Source organism: Mesoplodon bidens (genome assembly GCF_964165515.1).
Source record: "Mesoplodon bidens genome assembly, chromosome: 3".
Classification (NCBI taxonomy): domain Eukaryota; kingdom Metazoa; phylum Chordata; class Mammalia; order Artiodactyla; family Ziphiidae; genus Mesoplodon; species Mesoplodon bidens.
This window is the reverse complement of record NC_138178.1, coordinates 153890167-153913727: the sequence shown is the minus strand read 5'-3', so window position 1 is coordinate 153913727 and position 23561 is coordinate 153890167. Positions and strand designations below refer to the sequence as shown.

General features: G+C 48.7%; 1 protein-coding gene across 7 annotated transcripts in view; it reads right to left on the bottom strand.

Annotated features, from left to right (window-relative positions):
• The window catches only part of NRXN3 (neurexin 3), a gene marked incomplete at both ends in the record, with an annotated part of 1611783 nt that extends 1599687 nt beyond the window's left edge, over window positions 1-12096 (bottom strand). For all 7 annotated transcript variants that reach the window (XM_081229994.1, XM_081230007.1, XM_081230004.1 and 4 more), the window contains one exon: window positions 11388-12096. In XM_081229994.1, coding sequence (XP_081086120.1) covers window positions 11388-12096 — 709 coding nt within the window. The remainder of the gene's footprint in view (window positions 1-11387) is intronic.
• Between the last annotated feature and the right edge of the window lie 11465 nt (window positions 12097-23561).

Sequence of the window (23561 nt, the reverse complement as noted above, 5' to 3'; positions counted from 1 at the left end):
GCTTGGGCTCAAAAGGATGGCTGTGGGCTTTGCTCTTAAAAGTAAACTATTTTAAACCATGAGTTATGAGACAAATTCTCCTTTCTTTGCTGCAGTGTCAGTAAAATGCCTGTCAATGGGGAGGTGGCTGAGAGCCAAGAATAGCCTCATCCCCTTTAGGGTGCAGGAGGGCATTTGCTTGGCAGGTTTCCGGTCCATGCCAATGTGGGAGCAACATCTTCTAGCCCTGCCTAATCCTCTCCCTGGGAGACTTCTTCCCAACAGTGCCAAAAACATGGGATACCCAAGGCAACCTGGCAGAGTAGGAAGCATTTTGAATAGGGCATATGCTTCCAAGGCCAGTTGCCAGGAATAGCTACTCAATACTTCTTCATCTCATACCCTTATCTTTTTTTAAAGCATCATACTAGGCTTTTTATCAAAATCTTGATGTCTGTTGGGGTGTCTGACCCTGGCTGCCACGATGGACTTGTAAAGCAAGTCCAAGCCAATTCCACTTTCCTCTACTCCATAGCATTCTAGAACTTCTCATCTTACTGCTTATTGCCATTAGAGGTTTCCAGGGGGCATCTTGGAAATTCAGAGATGCTGAAAAGCTGGCTGAATATGGAGGAAGATGGGACATCTTAGGGGGATGAAATGAGGCACAGATAATAGAGCCAGAGATGGGGCTAACCATGAATCTTTCAGAGTGAAGCTCCCCAGGAACAAAATGACTGGAGCATGAATCACCTGCTTACATCAGAATCTCTTCCCACATCAATCCCTCCCATGTTGTTTTAGATTAATCAGAAGCAGTCAATTTTAAATAACTCAGTGGTGTGTATACTGTTAGTGCTATATTAGAGAATCCCTTATGAATTTTACTTTGCACAAGGGTTCATTCCTACAAAGCATCATCCAGAAATGTTATGACCTATCCAACCCCCTCGCCCACATGGCCCATCACAAAGGTCAGATTGCCTTAATTAGAATGAGGACCAGTGAGGAAGTGTCTGAGAAGCAGACCTTGGCCTCATGTAGGAAGGGCTCCCTGATGCTCAGTATGATCAGAGATACATCAGGATGCCTTGAAAAGTACCAAGACCCTGCCATTGCAGTTGACTAGGGTTTTTTTTTTTTGGGGGGGGGTCAGAGATGTCTTATACAGTGGAGAAAAGGATGGGAAGTGAATAGTTAGAATAGACCCAATGACCTTTAAAGTCCCCTCCAGTAATGTACAGCATGGTGACTATATTACTGATAATACTGTATTGCATGTTTAAAAGTTGCTAAGAGAACTGATCTTAAAAGTTCTCATCACAAGAAAAAACAATTCTGTAACTATGTATATGGTGGTGGATGTTAACTAGCCTTACTGTGGTGACCATTTTGCAATATATACAAATATCGAATTTGTATATTATGCTATACCCCTGAAACTAATATGTCAATTATGCCTCAATTTTTTTAAAAAGACCCCTCCAAACATATTATCCCATGATTCTTAACATGCACCTTGGTTTTCAGTGCATTACACAAGCAAAGCCATGGCTAGAAGGTGATAGAAATGTCTTACTGTCCTCTACATGGGTCACAGGATCTGTGTTTCATCCCTCACAGAGGATTTCTCCCACAGCACCAGAGTCCCCCCGCATTTCAGTGTGTCTCCTTAAAAGAAGAACTCACAGCACATTGCCTCAGCCTAAACTCCAGCCTTGTCTTTCCTGAACTAGATCAAACAAATATGTTAGGGGATGATCATTAGTCTTTCAGAATCCTAAGGGTGAGAGGCTTAACACCCTCAGGTCCACTCTTCCTCATTCCCTCAGCCCTCCAAGGCTAACCGTGTGAGAGAGTACCCCTTCTGGAGAGGAAAGAAGGCTGAGAGAATGAGGAGGAAGGAAGAGACTGTGAGTGTTCGGTGAGCCCTTTCCCACAGAGAAGTGATTTCAGCCTTGCTCATCCCTCCTTGCAATGGGCTACTCGTTTTTATTTGAAAGCACCGTATTGAGTATACAAGCTGTACACTCTCTCACTGCACTTCTTCTATTCCAGTCATAGCTGGAGGAGAGGTTATAGAATTGCCTGGAATGCCCTGCCTGCCAGAGTGGAGACACCAGCCCTAACACTGCCAACAACCATGGGACTATCAAGACCCTGGCTCCTAAAGACTTTGCACCAGCAAACAGGACCACTTCAGGAGAACCAAATCCACAGGCGAGAGGCCAAAATGTCAGAAAAGGGTTGGATGCATAGAGTCTCATGGAGAAACTTGAAGGAAAAGCTCCCCAGAGCCGTCTTCTTAGGTGCAAAGATACTGAAATTAAATAAGAGCCTTGGCAAAACCGAAAGGATCTTTTTTTTTTTTAAGAAGATGTTGGGGGTAGGAATTTATTAATTAGTTTATTTATTTTTGCTGTGTTGGGTCTTCGTTTCTGTGCGAGGGCTTTCTCTAGCTGTGGCGAGCGGGGACCACTCTTCATCGTAGTGCGCGGGCCTCTCACTATCGCGGCCTCTCTTGTTGCGGAGCACAGGCTCCAGACGTGCAGGCTCAGTAGCTGTGGCTCACAGGCCTACTTGCTCTGCGGCATGTGGGATCCTCCCAGACCAGGGCTCGAACCCATGTTCCCTGCAGTAGCAGGCAGATTCTCAACCACTGCGTCACCAGGGAAGCCCCCGAAAGGATCTTAAATGAATTTCACAGCTTAAACCAGGAGTTCCTGTTGCCTACAGCTTGTGTCCCTGCCTTGCTTTCATCCCCACCCTCTTTGGGACCTTGCACAGCCTTCCAGAGAACTGCATTTCCCCCTTGAAGAGCTGAGAGCATTCACAATTTTTAGGCCCACATGCAGAGTAAGTTTTATCACAGAGTGGAGCTGGGTAGTTTGGTTGGATGACTATGAGATCAATTTGTTTTGAAAAGCTACTGGTACTGGTTCCTGGATATTAAAAAAAAAATTTTTTTTAACTCTGTAAAATACATTATGTAGGAATATTGTGGACAGCAGTGGAGGTTTGAGAGCAGACATAGATGATGACACATTTAAAGGGGTCCCATAGTGCTTTAATTTTATATATTTAATTAATTAATTAATTTTGGCTATGTTTGGTCTTTGTTGCTGCGTGCGGGCTTTCTGTAGTTGAGGCGAGTGGGGGCTACTCTTCGTTGCGGTGCGCAGGCTTCTCATTGCGGTGGCTTCTTTTGTTGTGGAGCACGGGCTCTAGGCGCACAGGCTTCAGTAGCTGTGGCACACGGGCTCTAGAGCGCAGGCTCAGTAGTTGTGGTGCACGGGCTTAGCTACTCTATGGCATGTGGGATCTTCCCAGACCAGGGCTCGAACCCATGTCCCCTGCATTGGCAGGCGGATTCTTAACCACTGCACCACCAGGGAAGCCCCCATATTGCTTTTAAATAGGTCACCCAAAGACATCAGCTTTTGGAGAACAACAGCTGTAATGACAACCCACTGGCACTGTCAGTCCCCACACAGATCACGGAGACGGGCCTGTAGAGCCACGCTTTGTCCCTCTCCTCTGTCATCCACAGCCTGTCACCTGTAACACAGCCCCTCAGTGAGCCACGGCAAACCAAGCATCCCAACTTCAGCTGGGAAACCTCAGGAGGGACCAGGATGCTCCTTCTGTTTAAAGACCAGCTGGTTCCTCTAAATCTACAGCAAACATTTCTAAACACACCCTTGTTACCCACTGTACACCCTAGATGTCCCCCGCTCCCACCACAGCTCCCCAAACAGTATTCCTGTATGCCTTCATCCTCCCACACTCCCTCTCCATGGCTCTTCCTGCCCTGTTGGTTATGAAGTGAAGGGAAATGCGTCTGTGATGAAGGGTCATCGGTCACTGGGGAATCACTCATACACCCAGAGCAACATTGCTGTCACTGGGCAGCAACAAGTCTTCTTAACAGAGGCAGATCCACAGAGGTGGGGACCAGAAGCTTATGATACTGGAGTTTCCTTAAGAAAAAAATCACCAATACAGTGTTAGGCATGGGGCCTTGAAGGGGCCCATGCAAGTGAAGATACATGAAAGGTTTAGTTTTGTGGCAAATCCACCTCTGTAATAGTCTCCCTCCCACACACACAAAGGAGAAGAGAAGAATAAACAGAGAGAAAGGGAGTCTGGTTTTGTTATCTGGGAAGAGAGTCAGCAGGAGAGCAAGCAGTGTGAAAGGTTCATCCAGGAGCTCCACCTTTCACCACCAACCCTGGGTGGGCTGCTGGACACTTCCTGGTACCTGGGAAACTAAAGGTAAGTCTGAAGAGGTCGTGCTGTCCAGCGACGCTCCAGTGTAGGGGAGCCGTGCTCCAACTCCCTCGGGACCCACAGGTCCATTCTTAGGCACCTCATTTCAAACCAGGCTCTTGAGGGTGGGAGTTGAATACTCATTCATTCATTCTCTCTCATTCTCTCGCATCCTCTCTTTCTCTCTCCTGGGACTGACCAAGCTGATAACTCCTGCCCCGGGAGTCTGACATTTTGCTTGTCATCAGCAACCAGGGAGGCAATGAATGCTCCATTTCATGATGGAGACACAGGCCATTTGTGTCAACGAAGGGAGCCTAGAAGCAGAAATGAAATGCTATGTTGAGGATCCGGGCTCTCACCTGCCAAATAGGCAGCATCCAAGCTTGCCCTCATGCTGTCTACCCACAAGTCCAACGGCACCTTGAGTCTGGGTCTCCTCACTTATTCAGTGGTACGGTAAGGCCTGTCCTACCTACCTCATCGGGATGCTGTGGGGACCAGAACATCACATTTGCAGGCAAAGAGTTCTGAATACAGTCCAAAGGGCACAACCATTGTCAGTGACCCCATGCTCTTAGGCGGGGGCAAAATGGTGATGGGATTGGATTCTATACTTCCCTGAAATTCCCCTCCTTTTCTCTCTGCCACTTCTCAAACTGGGATGAAGGAAAATGGCAGAGGTGGGGGTAGCTCACAGGGTTTCTATGAAACCAAATCGACACATAATTCATTCTTACACCCAGCAGGCGGCTAACAGCCCAGAGTCAGGACTCATTCTTTCCCAGAGACTACACCGGTAATTTTGTCTGTCTGATCTCATTTCAAGCTCTCAACAACTCCCTAACGTATGGCTTCTTGTTATCCCTGCTTTGCTGCAAGGCAGGATAGCACAGTGGTTAAGAGTGTGGACTCTAAAGCCAGACTGTTTAGATACAAACCCCAGCCCTGCCTCTTCTGAGCTGTGTGACCTTGGGGGAGTTACTTACCCTTTGTCCCTCAGCTTCCTTATCTACAAAATTAGAACAATAACAGTGTGTCAAGAGCGGTTCTGAGTGTTACAAGGGCTAATACAGAGCAGGCATGGAGTGAGGACCCCGTGACTGTTAGCTGCTATTATTATTATTATCGTTGTTGTTATTATTACTGATAAAGATGCTGAAGCTTCCAAAACCTTCTCCAAAGACAATGTGTAAGTGGGCAAGCCTAGATTTAAGTCCAGATCTTTTTCACTCCAGAAGCCATGTTCTTAACCACCAAACCTTGTTCAAGTTTTAAATTTCTCTGCTCCTCAGTTTGCCCATCTGTAAAATAGGGCTAGTTAATGATAGCAGATGCATAGGAGCGCTGTGAGGATCAGATGAGACAATGCACCTAGGAGGTCGGGCACATGGTGGTATTCAGTAATAGTAATAATGTCATTATTATTTTTGTCTAAGAAGGGTACCTGACCTTCAGAGCCCCGCCCCGAAGCCTCTCTCCCTCCACTTCCACCTCTGGGGCCTCACTGTTCTGGACTCACAGCAGAGCCAGTGACTCCAGGGCAATAGGAGTCATCCTCGGGGAGGGCACGTTAGTTCCATCCCCCAAGCACAGCCCACACCCCACCTCTTCTGCGCTGTGACGGAGGGAGAATACCTAGCTGAGGGTGGCAGCTGCTCAGGAACTGGAAACCTCTCCGGGACAGCCTGCAAAGAGAGATAGGGGACTTGATGATTAGCCCCCCAGCGCTGGGCGTGTGGTGTCTCATTACCAAATGCAAATGCAAGTTCACTGCTACTGGAAGGGTTCTGGCAGAATGCCTGCCCGACCCTCAACGCTGCTGAATATGGACCGAAGCATTACCCAAGGCCCACCTACTCTGCAGCCAGCAGCTGGTGTGCAGGCTGTGCGAAGGGAGAAGGCTGCTCTCACCCCACTGAAGGGGGGCCTAGGAAGAAGGGTCTTATTTCTTTAAAGGAGGCAGAGATGCTATTGTGGAGGGGGGAGGGGGGCAGTAAAAAAATTGCTCTTCCCTTGCAGTTAAAAGAGGGATAATTGGAGCAAGTGGCAGGCGGCTGCTCTGCCATTTAGCATACAGCATACCCAGGAAATCTCACTGGGTAATCAGAAGGAGAGGAGGAGAAAGGAGCAATCAGACCCCTATTCAGGCTCGTTTAGCGACAGCCCCCGCTGGCTGGCTGACTGGCTGGGCCAGTGGAGAGCTGGGCTGGTCCTAAAGCCCGAATACCAGGTGGGAAATCAAGTCTCAGAAGCAGCAGTCCTCCCTGCTTCTGTGCTTCGATTCTGAAAGGAGCTAGCCTTTACTCCTGATTACTTACTACTCCCTGCCCCCTCCTAGGCCATTCAGGGTTGACTTAGATTAGGAACAAAGCCACGTTCGTATTCCGGCAGGAGGTGCAAGGGGGAGGCGGAGGGGAAATGATTGTATTTTTTACGCAAGTGCCCCAAACAGGAGGATCCAGCTGGGGCAATCATCCGTACCTTCACTATAGCATCAATGTCTTTGGCTCTTGGTAAAGCCTCAGGGGTAAGCACCTTCTCTTGGAATACCTTTCTGTCCCAGTTCTGGCTTTGAGAAATGGGGGAAGAGAGGCAAGATTCTCAGTAAAAAGAAAACGAATTGAAATTCACTTTCAGGAAGGCATGCCAAGGCTATGCAGTCCTGTTGAGCCATCAATCAAACCAACCTGAGTAGGATGTCAGCTTCAGACAGCAGGAGGGATGGGGGATGGGAGGCTAGTGGGTACCACACAACAGCGTGCTTGTAAAAAGACTGGCCACTATCACCCACACCCACAACTGCACTTCACTGTAGGATCCCAACACCTGAAAACAACAGCTGAGACTCAAAGGAAGCAGCTTTTGGTCTGGGCACCTTGCCCAAGTCAGCAGGAAAAGAGAGCAGACAATGAACCAACTTTTTTTTTTGGCCAGCTGAAGAGGACCTCATGTCTCTTCACTGAATTAACCTAAAAACATGGACATACAAATGATATGTGACATAGGCAGACCCGTGTATTAAGATTTGAGAGTAGAGATCAACCTGTGAAAGCTTCCCCATCTTTCCTTGGCTCCACCCCACCTGCAACAGGCTGACTTCATGCAAAATGAACTCTTTAGAGAAACTGGTACTGAAATTTATACACCTTGGCAGTGAATCAATTCTTCATGGCTGTAAGACTGTTGAGAAATTGCACATTCATAACTAAGGATGTTTTAAAAATAAATAATCAAGCTTAAACTCATTTCAAGGTAATGACAAACTCCCAATGACCCATGAGGGGGCTGCTCTCTGGAGGGCGCTAGGGATACCTCTTTATTTATTGCCCAGGGAGCGTCAGGGATGCCCAAAAACAGGACAGACTGGACTAAACAGAAAAAGCTAGGTGAATATGATCCACCTCAGCTGGACTATATTCCAAACCAGATATGCATAATTTTAAAGTCGTTTAAAAAGATGAAAAGTCAACTTGAACAAATCTGAAGTTGAGAACCCAAACATTTTATTTATAAACATCACACCTAGAGGTAAAAATCTGGGACCCCCTTCTCCCTCCATCGTGTGCCAGAACGTTCAATGTGACCATCAGTTGGTTTGGGAGTCTTGGAATGAAGTTTTCCCAAGTAGGCTGCGTGGAGTTCAGTCTGCAGTCAGAGCTAATAGCCTTTCGCCCCAGGAAACAGAAGATTCTGTGTCCACAGCTCTTCCCCCTAAACCCAACTCTCCCACAGCAACTATCTCCGGCGTCTTGTGGGTCTTACCGAGAAAAGATACCCAACGAGGGATCAAAATAGCCCAAAGCAAATAGAAGAGATGGGCCCATCTGTGCTTTCTTCCTGGGGTGCAGCGTGGAGACATTTTGGAGCCACTGAGGCATGGAAAGCCAGACGGGGCTGAGCAAACGTCAATACTGCCAGCATGCTAGAAGCTAATGGACCGCAGAGAGCACCTCCGACAGGCCCCGACCACATCCATCTGAAGATGCAGGAGCCTTCCCAGCCCTTCCTGCTCTCAAACTGCTAAAGCATGAAGCCCTCACACAATCAAATGGCACGGCCCATCCTGCAAAGTGGAACGATCAGATGCCTGGTACACAGGACCCACTGCTGGGACTAAGTCCCCTGGTTTCAGTTCTGTGACATTTGCAATTTAAAATGGGGGAGAGAGGAGGGAATAGATGCACCCTCACTACCCACTTTACACTATCTTTAGGAAAATGGGAAGGCATTTAGTTAGGCTGTTTATCTTGTTTTATGCAGTTCTGCTTGACCCTTAGCAGCTGTGATTATTTTCCCCTTCATATTTTACAGGTGAGTTTTCCCTGCTTACTCTAAAAATTAACTGTGTGTGCAGAGAACGGGTATTTTCTAAAAGCCTGAAATGCATTTTTGTGATTGATTAGACATAATGACAATTACCAGGATCAACAGGCTTCAAGTCACCAACAATAAATTCTGGTACCTGCCCCAGCATCCATCCTCACCTCAAACTTTGCACTGCTCCAAACCAACCAAGTGTTAGTTACTACAGAGTTTATTTACTGTATTATGTATCAAGAGAATAATGAAATATACTGTGTGTCTGCCTTCTACAGACAGAGGTGTCAGTCCATAGCCACGAGATGATCTGAACCCTACAGAAAGAACTACTATTAAAATATACATATTGTATTTAGCTATTAAAAAATTGACTGCCTATCATCTGCTCTGAAGAGATTCCTCTGGAGACCTCAAACACACACACACACACACACACACACACACACACACACACAACCGAACCAAAGGGGGAAAAAAGAGAGAGAGAGAGAGAGAAGAAATTGTATACATATACAGCATAGAGATTCTTCCTGCAGAAAAGTGCTGATCCAAACCTGCCCAGAGGAAATGAGTTCTTTTTAAACACAAAAGATGCAATCAGGGATCATCAGCAAGTTAACAACACACTTGCAAACACCCTGGTCCCTAGAAAGGAAGAATGCCGGCTTCCAAGGCAAATTCTGAGAACAGAACAGATCCTTTGGGTGAAGGAGAAAACAAGTGATCATGTCAGCATCTTCAGGCAGAACTTTCTCCAAAGCTAAGAAGCTTTGGAACTGCAGTCAGCTCCAGGAGGGACCTGCTTGTGATAAGTGCTTCAGTAACCACAGTCGCAAAGTGGCTGTGTGGGTTGGTGTTGCCTCTACCCCTCTTCCCCAACCCTTCTTCCAGTGGGTTCAGTGGGGAAAAACAGAAGCCAAAAAAAGATGAGATGCATGTCTTGCATCTCCCTCTCCTGCAGCCCACCCACAGGAAGGGAGGTATGATGCCAAGCCCAAAAAGGGAAAGAAGCACTCGAGGTAGCCCATACTTGACCTACAAGGAGGCTCCCAACAAGATCCCCAAAGTGTCCTAGTATCCAGCATGTATCACCTGTGAAATAAACTTTGTTTTGATTTTTAAAAAAATTTGTAATACCTACTAGTTGCTAAAATTCATATCAACCACAACCTGCTTTAGGGATTGGGCAGTTCTGGGAAAGTTTGAGGAACACCTGCAGACACTGTTTTTAATTACAAATCCCAAGGCAGTGGGGCATCACCTGAACGAAGAGATCATGGGAGTCAGCACTAACACACTCACCTGACCGCACCTACCTGACTTCCCTTGACCTGTTGGTTCCCAACTTTAGCTGCACAATGGAATCACCTGGGGAGCTTTAAAAATATACAAATGCTTGAACCCCACCCCCTAGAGATTTTGATTGAATTGGTCTGGGGTGTGGCCTGAGAGTCTTTTTTTTTTTTTTTTTTTTTTTCCGTACGCGGGCCTCTCCCTTTGCGGAGCACAGGCTCGGGACGCGCCGGCTCAGCGGCCATGGCTCACGGACCCAGCCACTCCACGGCATATGGGATCTTCCCGGACCGGGGCATGAACCCGTGTCCCCTGCATCGGCAGGTGGACTCTCAATCACTGCGCCACCAGGGAAGCCCCTGAGAGTCTTTTAATTCCCCCAGGTGATCCTAACGGGCTACCAAGGCTGAGAGCCACATTCCACCACCTCCATGAAGAGACCAGCATGGGACGGTGCCACAAACATCTCTAAACAAACAGAGGGCTTATCTCTAAAAGGATAGGGGGGGATGTAACTTCCTTGCGTCTTCCTCATCCCAACACACACACCCATATGGTCACTTTGTCACTTCAACAGGTATTGAAATCTAGGCCTTGAGTGAGTCCAGGAATCTGGAATCTAAGTATTTGTCAAAGTAAAGTCTAGACCACTTTTCTCCTAATCCCAAATAGTCAGAATCTGGTGAAAAAGGTGAGGGCGGCCTAAGTCCCTCGGCATACATCCCTCCTTCCCTCCCCCTGGGAAGCTGTAGTTGAACTTGGGAGGTTCTCCAAGGCCATGCTGAGTACTGCCAGCTCCCTTGAGGGCTTGGCTGGACAGTGCTCCTGTCTGTGCCTTCTCGCACCAGGAGAGGAGAGGACGGGAAAGAGAAAGCACACATGGAAAATCCTAGTGCTGGAACAAGGAGGCAGCACTGCCCATCCCCAGATGCCCTGTCCACCTGGTAGACACCTTCCATAAGGTTGCAGGAGGAGGGGCACAGCTGAAGGGCTGGATTTACAGCAGGGCCAAGTGTGGACCTGCAGTCCATCTCCCGCATTTTTCTCTGCACAGGCATTCCTTATGTTCGGGACGATAAGGAAGAAGTGATGGGGAGTTTCCCGTCTATCCCCAAGGGCCCAATTCTCAAGGGATCAGGAGGGACAGAGATAACCACTTTGCCCATTTCTGTCTGACTTCTCACCTTGGGCTCATCCCGCTAAGCTGCACTACGGTGGAAGAAACTCACCTGGGACACACATCCTGTAGTCTACTCTATCTAGCTTTTTGAGTACAGCCAAATATTTGCGTAAGGAGCCCGTGGTTGAGTAGTCAGGATTCTCTGCTGCTGAGTTCTGATGGATTTTCCATTGAGAGCAAGCAAAGGATTTCTACCACCTCCTCAGGGAAAGGGACGCAATAATCTGACATGCAGCTAAAGATGCACTTCAGTGATAGAGGTGGTTTCCGTCAGGGGTCTTGGTCCTTACCCAGCCCAGTGGGTGGGCCTCTAGCGATAGAGGAACAGGGAAGAGGGCCTTACCTTCTGAGCAGAGCTTGCCACCATAGCCGGTGGTAGAACAGTCACAGGTGGGGTGGCCATCCAGGAGAAAGCAGATCCCACCATTCTCACAGGGACGCTCACCACAGGGTCCCTCGGCCTCCAACTGGACACCCTGGCTCCCCAGGAGCTGAGGCTCTGAGTTGCCATACTTGAGATCCAGGATTAATCCCTTGAAGCCGGCCATGGCCTGTACTCCATCAAGGGTCAGGGCAGAAGGTCGTATGTCTGCAGGGACTCCGCCAAGGAACAAGTCACTGACCACATCCATGTAGGGCCGCTGGGGCTGCAGCTCCCCAGACTGGCCCTCCCCATCAAGCAGCAGCACAGTACGCAGGCGGTCACGGCTCACCATGAGAAAGTGCCAGCTGCTGTCGTTCACCTGTTTGTCGGACAGCACGGCGGTCTCGGCACAGTCCATGCTGAAGCGGAGCTGCACGTGGCCATCCACCAGGGAGAGGCAGAGGAAGTCACAAACGCCACCGTCGTCCAGGTAGAGGAGCAGCCCCGTGGAAACGTTGGTCTTGAACTGGAAGCTCAGGTCACCGCGCGTGCTGGCATCCCAGCGGAGGTAGCGTGCCCACTGGTTAGGAAGGCCCATGAACTCAAGGCCCAGGCAGAGCCCCAGCAGGGAGCCCAGCAGGACGCTCACCTTCAGGGTGAAGAAAACCGAGTGCATGGTGAAGCTCATCGTGGCTGCCGGGATCAAGCCCCGGAGGGGCAGACAGGGAGGGAACAGCCCTCGGGGGAAAATCCCCCTTTGCAGTAGAAGGGAGGGAGGAAGAGGAGATGGGTGGGGGACAGAGAACACACAAGGGGAAGGAGGCACACGCACAAAGATCAAGACGGGGAGGAAGGAGGAAAGCGAACAAGACAGCCGCAGATGGGCACACGAGCGAGAAACTCAATAAAGAGGGGAAAGACAGGGCAGCAGGAGAGGAGGGCAATCAGGCTGAGAAAGTGAGGGTGCAAAGTGTCTTTCTCCAAGAAAAGATCTCAGCTATCCACGTGGATCCGGAGGCCTTGATTCAAGGAGGAGAAAGTGCACAGCGGGTGGAAGCCTTCAACAACGCCGTCCTCCCGGTGGACCCCCAAACGCCCCAGCCAGGGAGGCCGGGGAGAGGGCTGGGGTCAGGGGGGCCGTGATGGAGGAGGAGCGAGCAGTGAGGTGAGTCAGGTGAAAGGTAGAAACAGGCCAAGGAACAGTCCTGGAGGTCTGCCTCCTAGCAGCAGGGGGCTGCGGGGAAGGGAGCAGCTGGAAGCTGAGTGTTCAGGCAGAGCAGGGCCCGGGGCAGAGCGGAAGCAGGCTCAGACTTCATGGTGCAGGCCAGAGGCAGTCCTGCCCATGACCTGCCTCCCAGGACTCCAGAGAAAAGACCTGCAGGATGAAGGGGAGGGTGGGGGAGAAGGAAACAAAGATTAGGGCCATGTGTCAGGCCAAGACTGCCTCCCATTTCACAAATACTGACGGAGTGCTGACTGCGAGCCAGGCTATTCTAACGATTCCCACAGTGCTTGGTGCTTCAAACAGAAGGGAGGGCCCGGGTTCTCCCAGGGCCACATCAGGACCCCAAGCTCAGTTCCTAATGATGCACTCAGTTTTGTTTGTTTGTTTGTTTGCAGTACACGGGACTCTCACCGCCGCGGCCCCTCCCGTTGCGGAGCACAGGCTCCGGACGCGCAGGCCCAGTGGCCATGGCTCACAGGCCCAGCCGCTCCGCGGCAAGCGGGACCCTCCCAGACCGGGGCACGAACCCCCGTCCCCTGCATCAGCAGGCGGACCCCCAACGACTGCGCCACCAGGGAAGCCCGATGCACTCAGTTTTTCCATGTGCAAAAATAGTATAAAACCCCCAAAGCCACATCAGTACAGCTTTACAATATTCATATCACAGGGTCACTTAGACAAAATTTATATTTAAGATAAGTGCTAACATTTTATACACTCAAATACACACATACAATTTTAACTCGTTTACCTATTAAAAGACATGAACATGAAAATGAAATTTTTTTTTTTTTTAGATTTTTCTTTTTCAGTTTGACAATCCAGTGTTTGGTGTAGGCACCCTAAGACAGACCCTCACTGTCTGTGAGATTTTTGAGAGAAATATTTATAGGAATCAGTGAAAATAAATTAGAAGGTGAGTAATGAGCAAAAAACACTCATCTCTTAACTAAATGTTGGGGGAAAGGTCTTATTGAAAAAAATACGTGCTTTGAGCCTTAAAAAAAAAAGGCTGAGTGAATCCTAGTTCTTGTATGTGGAACTTTGAGAAAATGTCTTAATCTATTTGAGTGTCTATTTTCTCATTTATAAAGTAGAGAAAATAAAAGACTTTTTCCAAGGTTGGAGAGAAGATTCAATGAGATCATGTATTGGAAGATTCTAGCATGAGGCTACAGACATAGTAGGTGAACAATAAACACTACCTTCTTTCCTTCCTTATTTCTAGGTAGGACGGGATGAGAAGAAGTGTGTGTACGTGTGAGTGTGCACGTGTCTGTGAAGTGGGGATAGCGTATTAAAACACATTTTTTAAATTAAAAATACTGCAGAATGGACAACAAATGAACAGTTAAGGAATGTCACAGACCTAGAGCATATTATGCGTGTTTTATACTGACTGGAAATGCACCAGCACCCAGTCAAGGGGGTGATCTGGTTTCTGAAAGCAGACTCTGGCCACATAGCCGAGTGGAGACTTCTGTGTTCACATGAGAGCAATGAATGCAATTTCCAAGAGCTATGCAAGTTGCTGCCTATTAATAGGCATGTTTGATAATTCACCATGGTCTCTGTCAGACCACTGTCCACTATTTTTATGATGACCACATTAGCAAAGCTAGTTATTACCCCTGCTTTGAAGAGGAAAACACTGTTCCTTAAGCAGGAACAAACACCTATTTCCCCTGAATAAGCAAGCCCAACCAAAAAGAGGCTGATTAAATCCATCATAAGGAAAGCCTCTGTTGTATAAAAGGTCTTGTCCATGCAGTGTTTCCCAAAGTGTGGCATGGGCACCTCCAGGGGTGCAAGGGATGCTTACTAGAACATGGGCACAGCAGTGTGGAGGTGCCAACTCATGCGGAATGTGAGAACCAACTATTAAAATTTCAGAAATTTTTGAGCTGGTTGATGACACTTTGGTAGCATGAAATCAACTATGCTAGGAATATTTACATCACAGAAATAGGCAAACATCACAAATCAGAGTCTGAGAAGATGAGATTTAAGGAAAGTCTTCAAAGAGGCTAAGAGAATTAGCCACATAAATATCTGGGAAGAATGTTCCACAAGTAATAGTCAGTGCAAAGGCCTTAAGCCTGGAGCAGGCTGGTATGTTTGAAGAACAGCAAGGAGGCAAAAGGCAACATCCCAGGGGAGACAGGAGATGCTTGTCCCCAAAGAGCGCTTCTTCTGGTCCTAACATCTGCCATGTCTACATATTTTTTTCATCAAATTTTTGAAAAGGGGCCACTTTCAGGGAATGTGCTCAGAGGACAGCAGCTCCCCTGTCCCCTCCCCCTATCATGCATCTGATTTAGAAGAGTGGGGAGCAAGGCAGGCATGAGCACGAAGCACAAGCCTCTCCAAAGGAGTATCCCAAGCCAGGAAATATTAATGAGCTGGGAATGTAAAAATCATGTGGTATGGGATGGAGCCCATGGTGTGTGAGCCCCAGAGGCTTGGGCAAGTGTTTTCTCAGGGACGCCACCCTGCCTGCTGCACCTCCCTCTCCACTCCCTGTCCTGCCCGTTTAGACCAAGGAGTGCAGCTCAAGCAAGGCCCAGGCTCAGATGGCTAAAGCCAGTGGGACCCTCAGTGGGAGGCAAAGACATTCAGATGGAGGGCTCAGTGATATGGATGAGCAGGGAGATGGGAATCCCTCTAAGTAGATAGCTCCAGAAACTTTCAGACTGGTCTAGATGTCGGCTCACCTCTGGGACCCTGCAAGTCTCTTATGTGTCTGCAGAAATTAAATGACTTGCTCAATTCAATCTAACTACTTATTGAGCTCTGATCTTTTCCAGCCACTCCTGGATCTAAGCAGAGTAAGACATGGTTCTCGCCTTCAGGGGCATCACAAAGTAATGGGGGAAAGTGTACTTTAGAGACATAAAGCAGAGCAATAAAGAGTCCAGGCACTGGAAGCTCCGTGGGAAGCAACCTGGGGGCACGGACTGCTTCACCATGGTGCTGCCACAGGGCCTTGGCATGGAGTGGGAGCTCAGGAAACATGTACAGGAAGAATGAACAGTAAAAACAGAAGCTGAAGAGCATTGCTGAGGATCATCTGACTTCTGTCCCACGCGGTGGCCTCCACACCACCCCGCTTTGTACAATGACGGCAATCCCGCGCCTCCACACTTCCCCGGATGCCCACCTCAGATGACCCCTCAGGACAAAGCAGCACATGTCTAGTCATCTGGGGTAACCCACGAGTTAAGAACTAAGATGCCCAGGACCACTTGCTGTAAGGAGGATCATGGGAATTTACCCAGCCTGCTTAGGGGTGACCACTCTAGCCCGCCTGCTGAGCCTCCTCCATCAGATTGGCAGTCCTCCCCTCCAGCCCGGACCAGCACTGGAGATACTGACATTCCCCTGCCTGCATCTTGGGGAGTCAAAAAGGCTAACCGAGGAAAACCAAGCTTTCTCTCCCACAGGTGCCAGGTAGAATCTGATTTCAGGACTAGTAACATCAGAATTGGGTTCATCTAAACTTGAGACCCTATGGTCTGCCCACATTCTCTCCTAAAGCCCTTCCATTTCTTTCTTGGACTGTGGACATTCCCGTGGCCTCTGGGAAATTGCCACAGTGGCCCAGCCAAAAGCGAGAGATGACCTTACATTTAATATCACAGGCCTCGAGCCAGCTGCCCCAGGCATTTACCCTTTGGCCTTCTCTAACCCTCTGGCAGGGCTGTGCGAGGCTCAAGAAATGGGAAAACGGGAGCCAGGGAGCGCTCTCGACCGGGTAGGCCAACTGCTACCCTCTCCTGAGCCACAGGAGGACGCAGGCAGCCGCACGTGCAGGCGGTTTGCTCCAGTGCCCACGTGGGGGGCCCAGACGGGTGCAGAAGCTCCAAATGCTTGTCTGCTGTGTGAGAACCCAGCAGGAGAGGAAAAGTGAGTGACATTATCTAAGTGCCAGCTAATTTACATAATTATTAAATGGCATACTCCTTAGGGGGGGTTCACATCTCTGCAAACGTCTCACGATCCAGCTGCTTAGGAGGCAGCGGGGCCCTCACACAACTCCGTCGCATGGGCTATTCGCCATCGGCATGGCTCAGAAGACCTGGCTGCCGTGTGCCTTTCCACCTCCCTCCCTACAGCTCCTCCGTTCCCTTGACAGACTCAGAGGAAAGGGGGGCCCGTGTCTAGAACCACGGTCCGTGGGAAGGCACGACGATTACTGCCCTCAGTGCCTCAGACTGGGCTTGCCAGGTCTTCCTCTAGAGCAGCGGTCCCTAACCTTTGGGCACCAGGGACTGGTTTCGTGGAAGACAATTCTTCCACGGACCGGGGCAGGGGGGATGGTTTGGGGATGATTGAAGCGCATTACATTTATTGCGCACTTTATTTCTATTACTATTACATTGTAATAGGAAATGAAATAATTAGACAACTCACCGTAATGCAGAATCAGTGGGAGCCCTGTGCTTGTTGTCACTTGCCACCCACTGATAGGGTTTTGATATGAGTCTGCAAGCGACTGATTTATTATGGTCTCTGTGCAGTCAGACCTCTCTGCTAACAATCATCTGTATTTGCAGCCGCTCCCCAGCGCTAGTGTCACCGCCTCAGCTCCACCTCAGATCATCAGGCGTTAGATTCTCACAAGGAGCGCGCAACCTACATCCCTCGCATGCGTAGTTCGCAGTAGGGCTCCTGCTCCTATGAGAATCTAATGCTGCCCCCGATCTGAAAGGAGGCGGAGCTCAGGCGGTAATACCAGCAAAAGGGAGCGGCTGTAAACACAGATGAAGCTTCGCTCGCTGGCCCGCTGCTCACCTCCTGCTGTGCGGCCTGGTTCCTAACAGGCCACGGACCGGTACTGGTCTGTGGCCTAGGGTTTGGGGACCCCTGCTCTGGAACTTCTCATCAGCATCCTTCTTATGTCCCTCATCAGGACCAGAAAGCCCCTATAATGGCTCTCTGTTGGTTCTACTTGCCTCCCTTTCACCATACCCCTTGCCCCCCTTTGAAGGTAAAATGATTTTCACCACCAATCTGAGTCCAGGTCATTTAGGTGGGCTTCATCCCAACCCCAGATCTTGTGACCCAATTTAGCCAATCAGGACATTCCAATCTCCTGTCATAGTGATTAGTTTAAGGATGGGTCTGTCACCCAAACTGAGTCAAACTGGAGTACACTCTGGAACTTTTTCTGGAATTATTGGGAGAAGGGCCCTCTTTTTTTACCTCATTGTCAAACAACTATAGTGAAATCCAGAATTGATGAGAGATACCATTGTTACTATTCAAGATACTCTTGTCTAATAATGAAGACAACAAAGAAGTAGAGCCTAGAGATGGATAGAGATGGATTTCTAGTGACGTTTTAGCACCTACATGTAGCCAGACCTGAAGCCCAATGGATCCTGGGACTGTCATTACATGAACCAAAACTTTCTTTTTTCTCCTTGCTTAAGTAAGTTTTACTTGGGTTGTGACCAAGAGTCCTGACTGATACACTCCTAATACTAGACCTTAAAAAAATACTGTCATTGACACATCAACAGAAGCTTTCATTTCATATGGCCACTCATACCTGGCAGGACTCCCTGTGACTTGAGAGAGATGTCAGATGTCTCACCCCACCACCAATGCTGTACACCCCTCTTGCCCATGTCCCTAGGCATGCTCTATCCCCAGGGGCTTTGGAGGGGGATGCAGGCTCATCCTTGCACAACAGCCTTAGAGGTTCACTCTGTCAACTAAACTATGCCCCTCTTGACACTACACCACTAGGGCAGCCCCTCACACTCAGTACTCTCTATCTTAACTCAACAGCAAAGGCTCTACTGCAGGCGGGGGCGTGGGGGGGTGGGAGGGTGAAGGCATGAATTCTCTCCAAAATATGAAAGTAGTTCAGGGTAGGGATGCAGAGCATGGGCTTTGGCGTCAGGCAGGGCTGTATTTAAACCCAGACTGTCATTACTATAGCTATTTAGCCTTGGGCAACTCTCTGAGTCTTTGATTCATCTGAGAGAGAGACAAAGAGAGAGAGAGAATGATAATACCTATCTCATAGGGTAGTTTTGGACTTTACTAGCTTTTAAAATGCACAGAGGTACAACTACTTTTGGAAAATTGCATGGCAATAGCTACTAAAGCTGAATATTTTTGTCCCATGATTCCATAATTCCCCTCCTAGGTATACACCAACAGAAATGCTTACATATGTCCAACCCAAGACATGCACAAAAATCTTCATAACAACATTAGTCATAATAGCCAAAACCTAGAAAATAAGCAAATGTCCATCTGTGGTAGAATGGAATAGTAAATTGTCATCTATTCATGCAAAATGCCATACAGCATTGAGAATGATTGGTCTTCATGTCCAGACAGCCACATGGATGCATCTCACAGGAGAGCACATATTCTTTCTTTTTTTTTTTAAACATCTTTATTGGAGTATAATTGCTTTACAATGGTGTGTTAGTTTCTGCTTTATAACAAAGTGAATCAGCTATACGTATACATATATCTCCATATCTCCTCCCTCTTGCGTCTCCCTCCCACCCTCCCTATCCCACCCCTCTAGGTGGTCACAAAGCATGGAGCTGATCTCCCTGTGCTATGCAGCTGCTTCCCACTAGCTATCTATTTTACATCTGGTAGTGTACATATGTCCATGCCACTCTCTCACTTCATCCCAGCTTACCCTTCCCCCTCTCCCTGTGTCAGTCTCTAAGGTCCAAACAGAACACAGGCGTTAGAGTAAGTGCCCATTTCAAGGAGGTTAAACCCATGGGCTCTGGAGCCAGATCTCCTGAGTGCAAATCCCAGATGGACCACTTGCTACCTGTGTAACCTGGAGCAAGTCACTTCTCTCTGAGCCTCAGCTGCCTCATCTGTAAAATGGAGTTAATAGTGAGTTACCACGGAAGGGCACTTAATAAGGGTAAAGCCCTTAGAGAGCAGTGCTCGGCGCAGATAAGTACCAAGTGAATGCTAGCTACCGCTGCTGCTGCTGCTGTTACTTGCCCTTGATGCTTGTATTTCCTCCTAGCAGCACGGTTGATGTTGGTGCCTCAACTGGCCTGCTCAGGGAGAGTAATAAGGACAGATGGACATCTTTTAAACTTCATCCCAATGACACAGACAACGGTAAGAGTCACACCTGAGTCTTCGTGTGAGGAACCTTTGGAGGTACAGGGGTGTTTGGACATACAGAGGCAACTTGACAGTAGCAAGAGCAGTATCTTCAGGGGCCTGAGGCAGCCTTAAATTGGAAGGGAGATCCCACAGGTTCTCTCAAGGACAGAATTTCTGTCTAGTGAATGGAAGTTCTAGAAAGAGTATTTGTGTCTTTATCTTACACACAGACTACATTCAGATGAAGTGGGCTACCCCGTCACTGGAGATATCCCAGAAGAGACTGGAAACCCTCTGGCGTTGCATGTCCAATACTAAATAGGTCTTTGCATGAAGTGCAATAGGGTCCAGAAGAACAAAAGATGACTCTGGCCCAGTGTGGTCAGGGAAGATTTCTCAGTGGAGGGGGAACTTACATGGAAACTTGAAGGATACAAGGCATAAGCAACTGAGGAAAAGTCTGCTGTGGGGAAAAGACCGCTAGACCGGAGTCAGAACGAGGCTCTGTCTTTCCACTAACTATGGGTCAAGTGACCTTATGGGAAACTCTATGATCTATCCAATTTTTATTTCTTCTCTTGTAGGGAAAACAATGAATACACCTTCCAGGATGTCGTGAACATCTAAGGAGGTAAAAGACTACACAACGTAAGGTGATAATCATGCCTTCTTACCATGCCTGACAATCCTTTAAGGTTCATACTAAAAGCAACTCATGGCATTAGTCTCTGCCTCTCCTATCACTTTTACTCCATCCTAAGGGTGTCTTGAGTTTTCTAGTGTGCAAAACGCAACCACGCCAAACTTCCCTGCAGACGACAGAACTCAGGCTTTGCAAGGTGCCGACAGGCTCCCCAGCATCCCAGGTGCAGCTAGGAACTCAAGAGGCTGTGGTTATTCCCTCATTCATCCTCCTCCCTTCCCCGTCCCCTCCTCTCCCAGACAGCGGGCCTCCCAGCCCGGAGTTCCAAGCCATGGGCTGGGAAGCCATCTGGCTGCTGGGAGAGTTAATAATTTATAGTGAAGATAATCACCCTTCAAGATCCTCGCCTCTTGGGACCATTAAAAAGGATTCAATTGAGAGTCAGTGAGTTCTTTACATGAGGGGACAGGGAGAAGGGGAGAGAGGAGGACTGGATGCGGGGAGGAAATGGGGAAGAGAAAGGGAGGGAAAAATCAACTAGGTGCTCAGCTGATCTTCCGCCTAACTGAGGTAGGGGGAGAGGGAAATTATTCAGTTCAGGAAGACAATCTTATCCAGCTTTCGCAGCACCAGCCCAGAAAGAGTGCAATTGACGGTCTTTTCTCCTAGCCAACTCTCTCTGCACAAAGAGAAAAAAAAATCAAACATGCAAGAGATGCAGAGAGAGATGCAGACAAGAGGAAATAAGCCTGCCCAGCAATCATGTCTGGGGCTGCCGGGATGGCTCTCTCTGTTCTCTTTCCAGGGCACAGTAAGGCCCCCACTGTGCTAACTATTCCCATTACTTGACAAATTCTCCATTAACAAAGCAAGTGGTGCCAGAGCTGACAGGGGTAAAGCAGAAAGGACTCACCGGGGCTCTGGACAGACTCGAGATGTGCAGACCCAGACCCGTGAGTCCCCAGCTTCATTACGGGGCAAATGCAGGGCCTGACACAGCCCATCTGTGGGGTGCACCTTGGAGGTGTGAGGTGCAGACTACGCTTCCTGCAGCGTGATGCGATGGCTGAGGGTAGGGGAGCATGGGAGGGCAGGGACAGGGGATGCCATCTCTAGGAAGGATTACAGTGGGAGTGTGGGCTGAGCCTGGGGGTCTGGGGCAGGCTAAGGACAGCCTCTAAGAAGGAGGCACAGCTGATCAGTGTGTTCAGGACCAAGGCAAAGGCAACTCGGTCCTCCCATGATTTTGGAAAGCCACACTGTTCTCCCAGCACACACATCTTAGAAAAGAGCAGCAGCAGCCACAGCAAGCACTCCTATCACACTCACTCTGTGCAAGGCATACACCAAGTATCTTACACTCTAAGAAGTAGTAACTATTAGTATTCCTATTTTATAGATGAGTAAACTGAGACCCCCAGGAGATCAAATAATTTTCCCAAAGTCACACAGTTAATAAGGGGCAGAACCAGGTCTGGCTCCAAAATCCATGCCGTGGCTCTGCCATCTCCTCTTCTCCACACTCAGGCCGCCCAGGGTTCCCTGACTCTGTGTCAGGACATTCCAGTCTTGGCCCAGAGAGCCAAGATCTCAGAGGGGAGCGCTCTGGCTACACTCTGATCAATTTAACTATACCAATGATTCCCTCTCCCCAGACCATGTACCAGCCTCCTAACAGGTCTCCCTGCTTCCATCCTTGCCCCTTATGGGATATCCTCTACACAGTAGTCAGAGTGGCTTTTTAAAATGGAAGTCATTATTTCCTTATTCAAAATCCTCCAATAATTTCTCTACATACTCAGAATGAAATCCAACATCCTCCCTGTGGTCTACAAGACCCTACATGGTCTGGCCCCCAGGCTACCTCTCCAATCTCATCTACTACTTCTCATCTCCTTACTCACTGGGCCTCAGACACGCTGCCTCCTTGGAGTTTGCAGAAGTCACCGAGTACAGTTCAACCTCAGAGCCTTTGCATGGGCTGCTCCCACTGCCTGGACTGCCCTTCCCCAAACCTTCTCACGTTCCACTCCCTCTCCTCCAGATCTCCACTCTAGTGTCTCCTCTTTCTAAAAAAGCTTTGGGGTACCAGTTAGCACTCTCCAGTCTTCTCGCCTTCCATCTTTGTGGGGAAACTGTGTGCCTCCTTATCTTCCCATCCTATCTGTTGCCTAGGGATTGAAAAGGAGATGCAGGTACTGCCACGAAACAACCAGACCTTAGCGCCGACGCTTCTCAGGAAGTCATCGCCTGAGAGAGGGAGGTGGCCAGAGGAAAGGGATCTAAATCAGAAAAGTGTTTTTGTCAGATAAGCATCCCTGTTAGTGGCTGAGGAGGCCTGGGCAGGGCACAATGACCCAATGACCACATCTGTTGCAACACCCCCAGATCCCACTGGTCACTGTCCCCACCTCCAATTCCCACAGACTATGAATTGTTACCAACCCTCATAGTCTGTCCTGCAGAGAGGCATAAACATGTGAGGGAGAAAGAGAAGAAAGGAAGACAGTGGCAAGGAAAAGACACAGCTAGGGGGCGCTCTTGGGACTCTCCCAGATCAGGGCAAGTTATTAGCAGCTTACAAGCTTTGCAGGGATGTGGGTATGGTGCCTGGCACACAGGGAGTCATAGATAAATGTTTGCTGAGATAAATGTTTGCTGACAACTAAGGTGAGGAAGCAAATGGAAGTTAGAAGAATTCAAGGGAGAGCCTTCTGGGTCAGACCACTGGCAGACCAGTTCCAGTATCTCATTCCTGACAATATAATAGGTACTGCTGCTGCCCCGCACCCCCGAAGATGAAGAACGTCAGAGCTCGAGAAGACAGTGAAGATCACCTGATTCAAACCCTTCATTCTATAGGCGGGGGAGGGAGGAAGGACCCTGGGGATGGTCAAGCTAGTGTCCAAGATCTCACAACTGGGCAGTGCCGAAGTGACACTAGACCCCAGGGATCTGGACCCTTTGTCCAGGGATCTTTCCATGAGAACAGTGGCTTTCCTTTCTTAGGTCACTGAGACATTTCTTCCAAAAGAAGAAGTAATGCATCAAAACCCAAAATATGACAGTGAAAAGCAGAGTTGCTCTGTAGAAGTGGGAGGTGAAAGCTCCCTTTCCCCCACCTTGACTTCCAGAGTGGTTCTCAAGATTGTATCATCAAAACCTCTAGAGTCCTAAA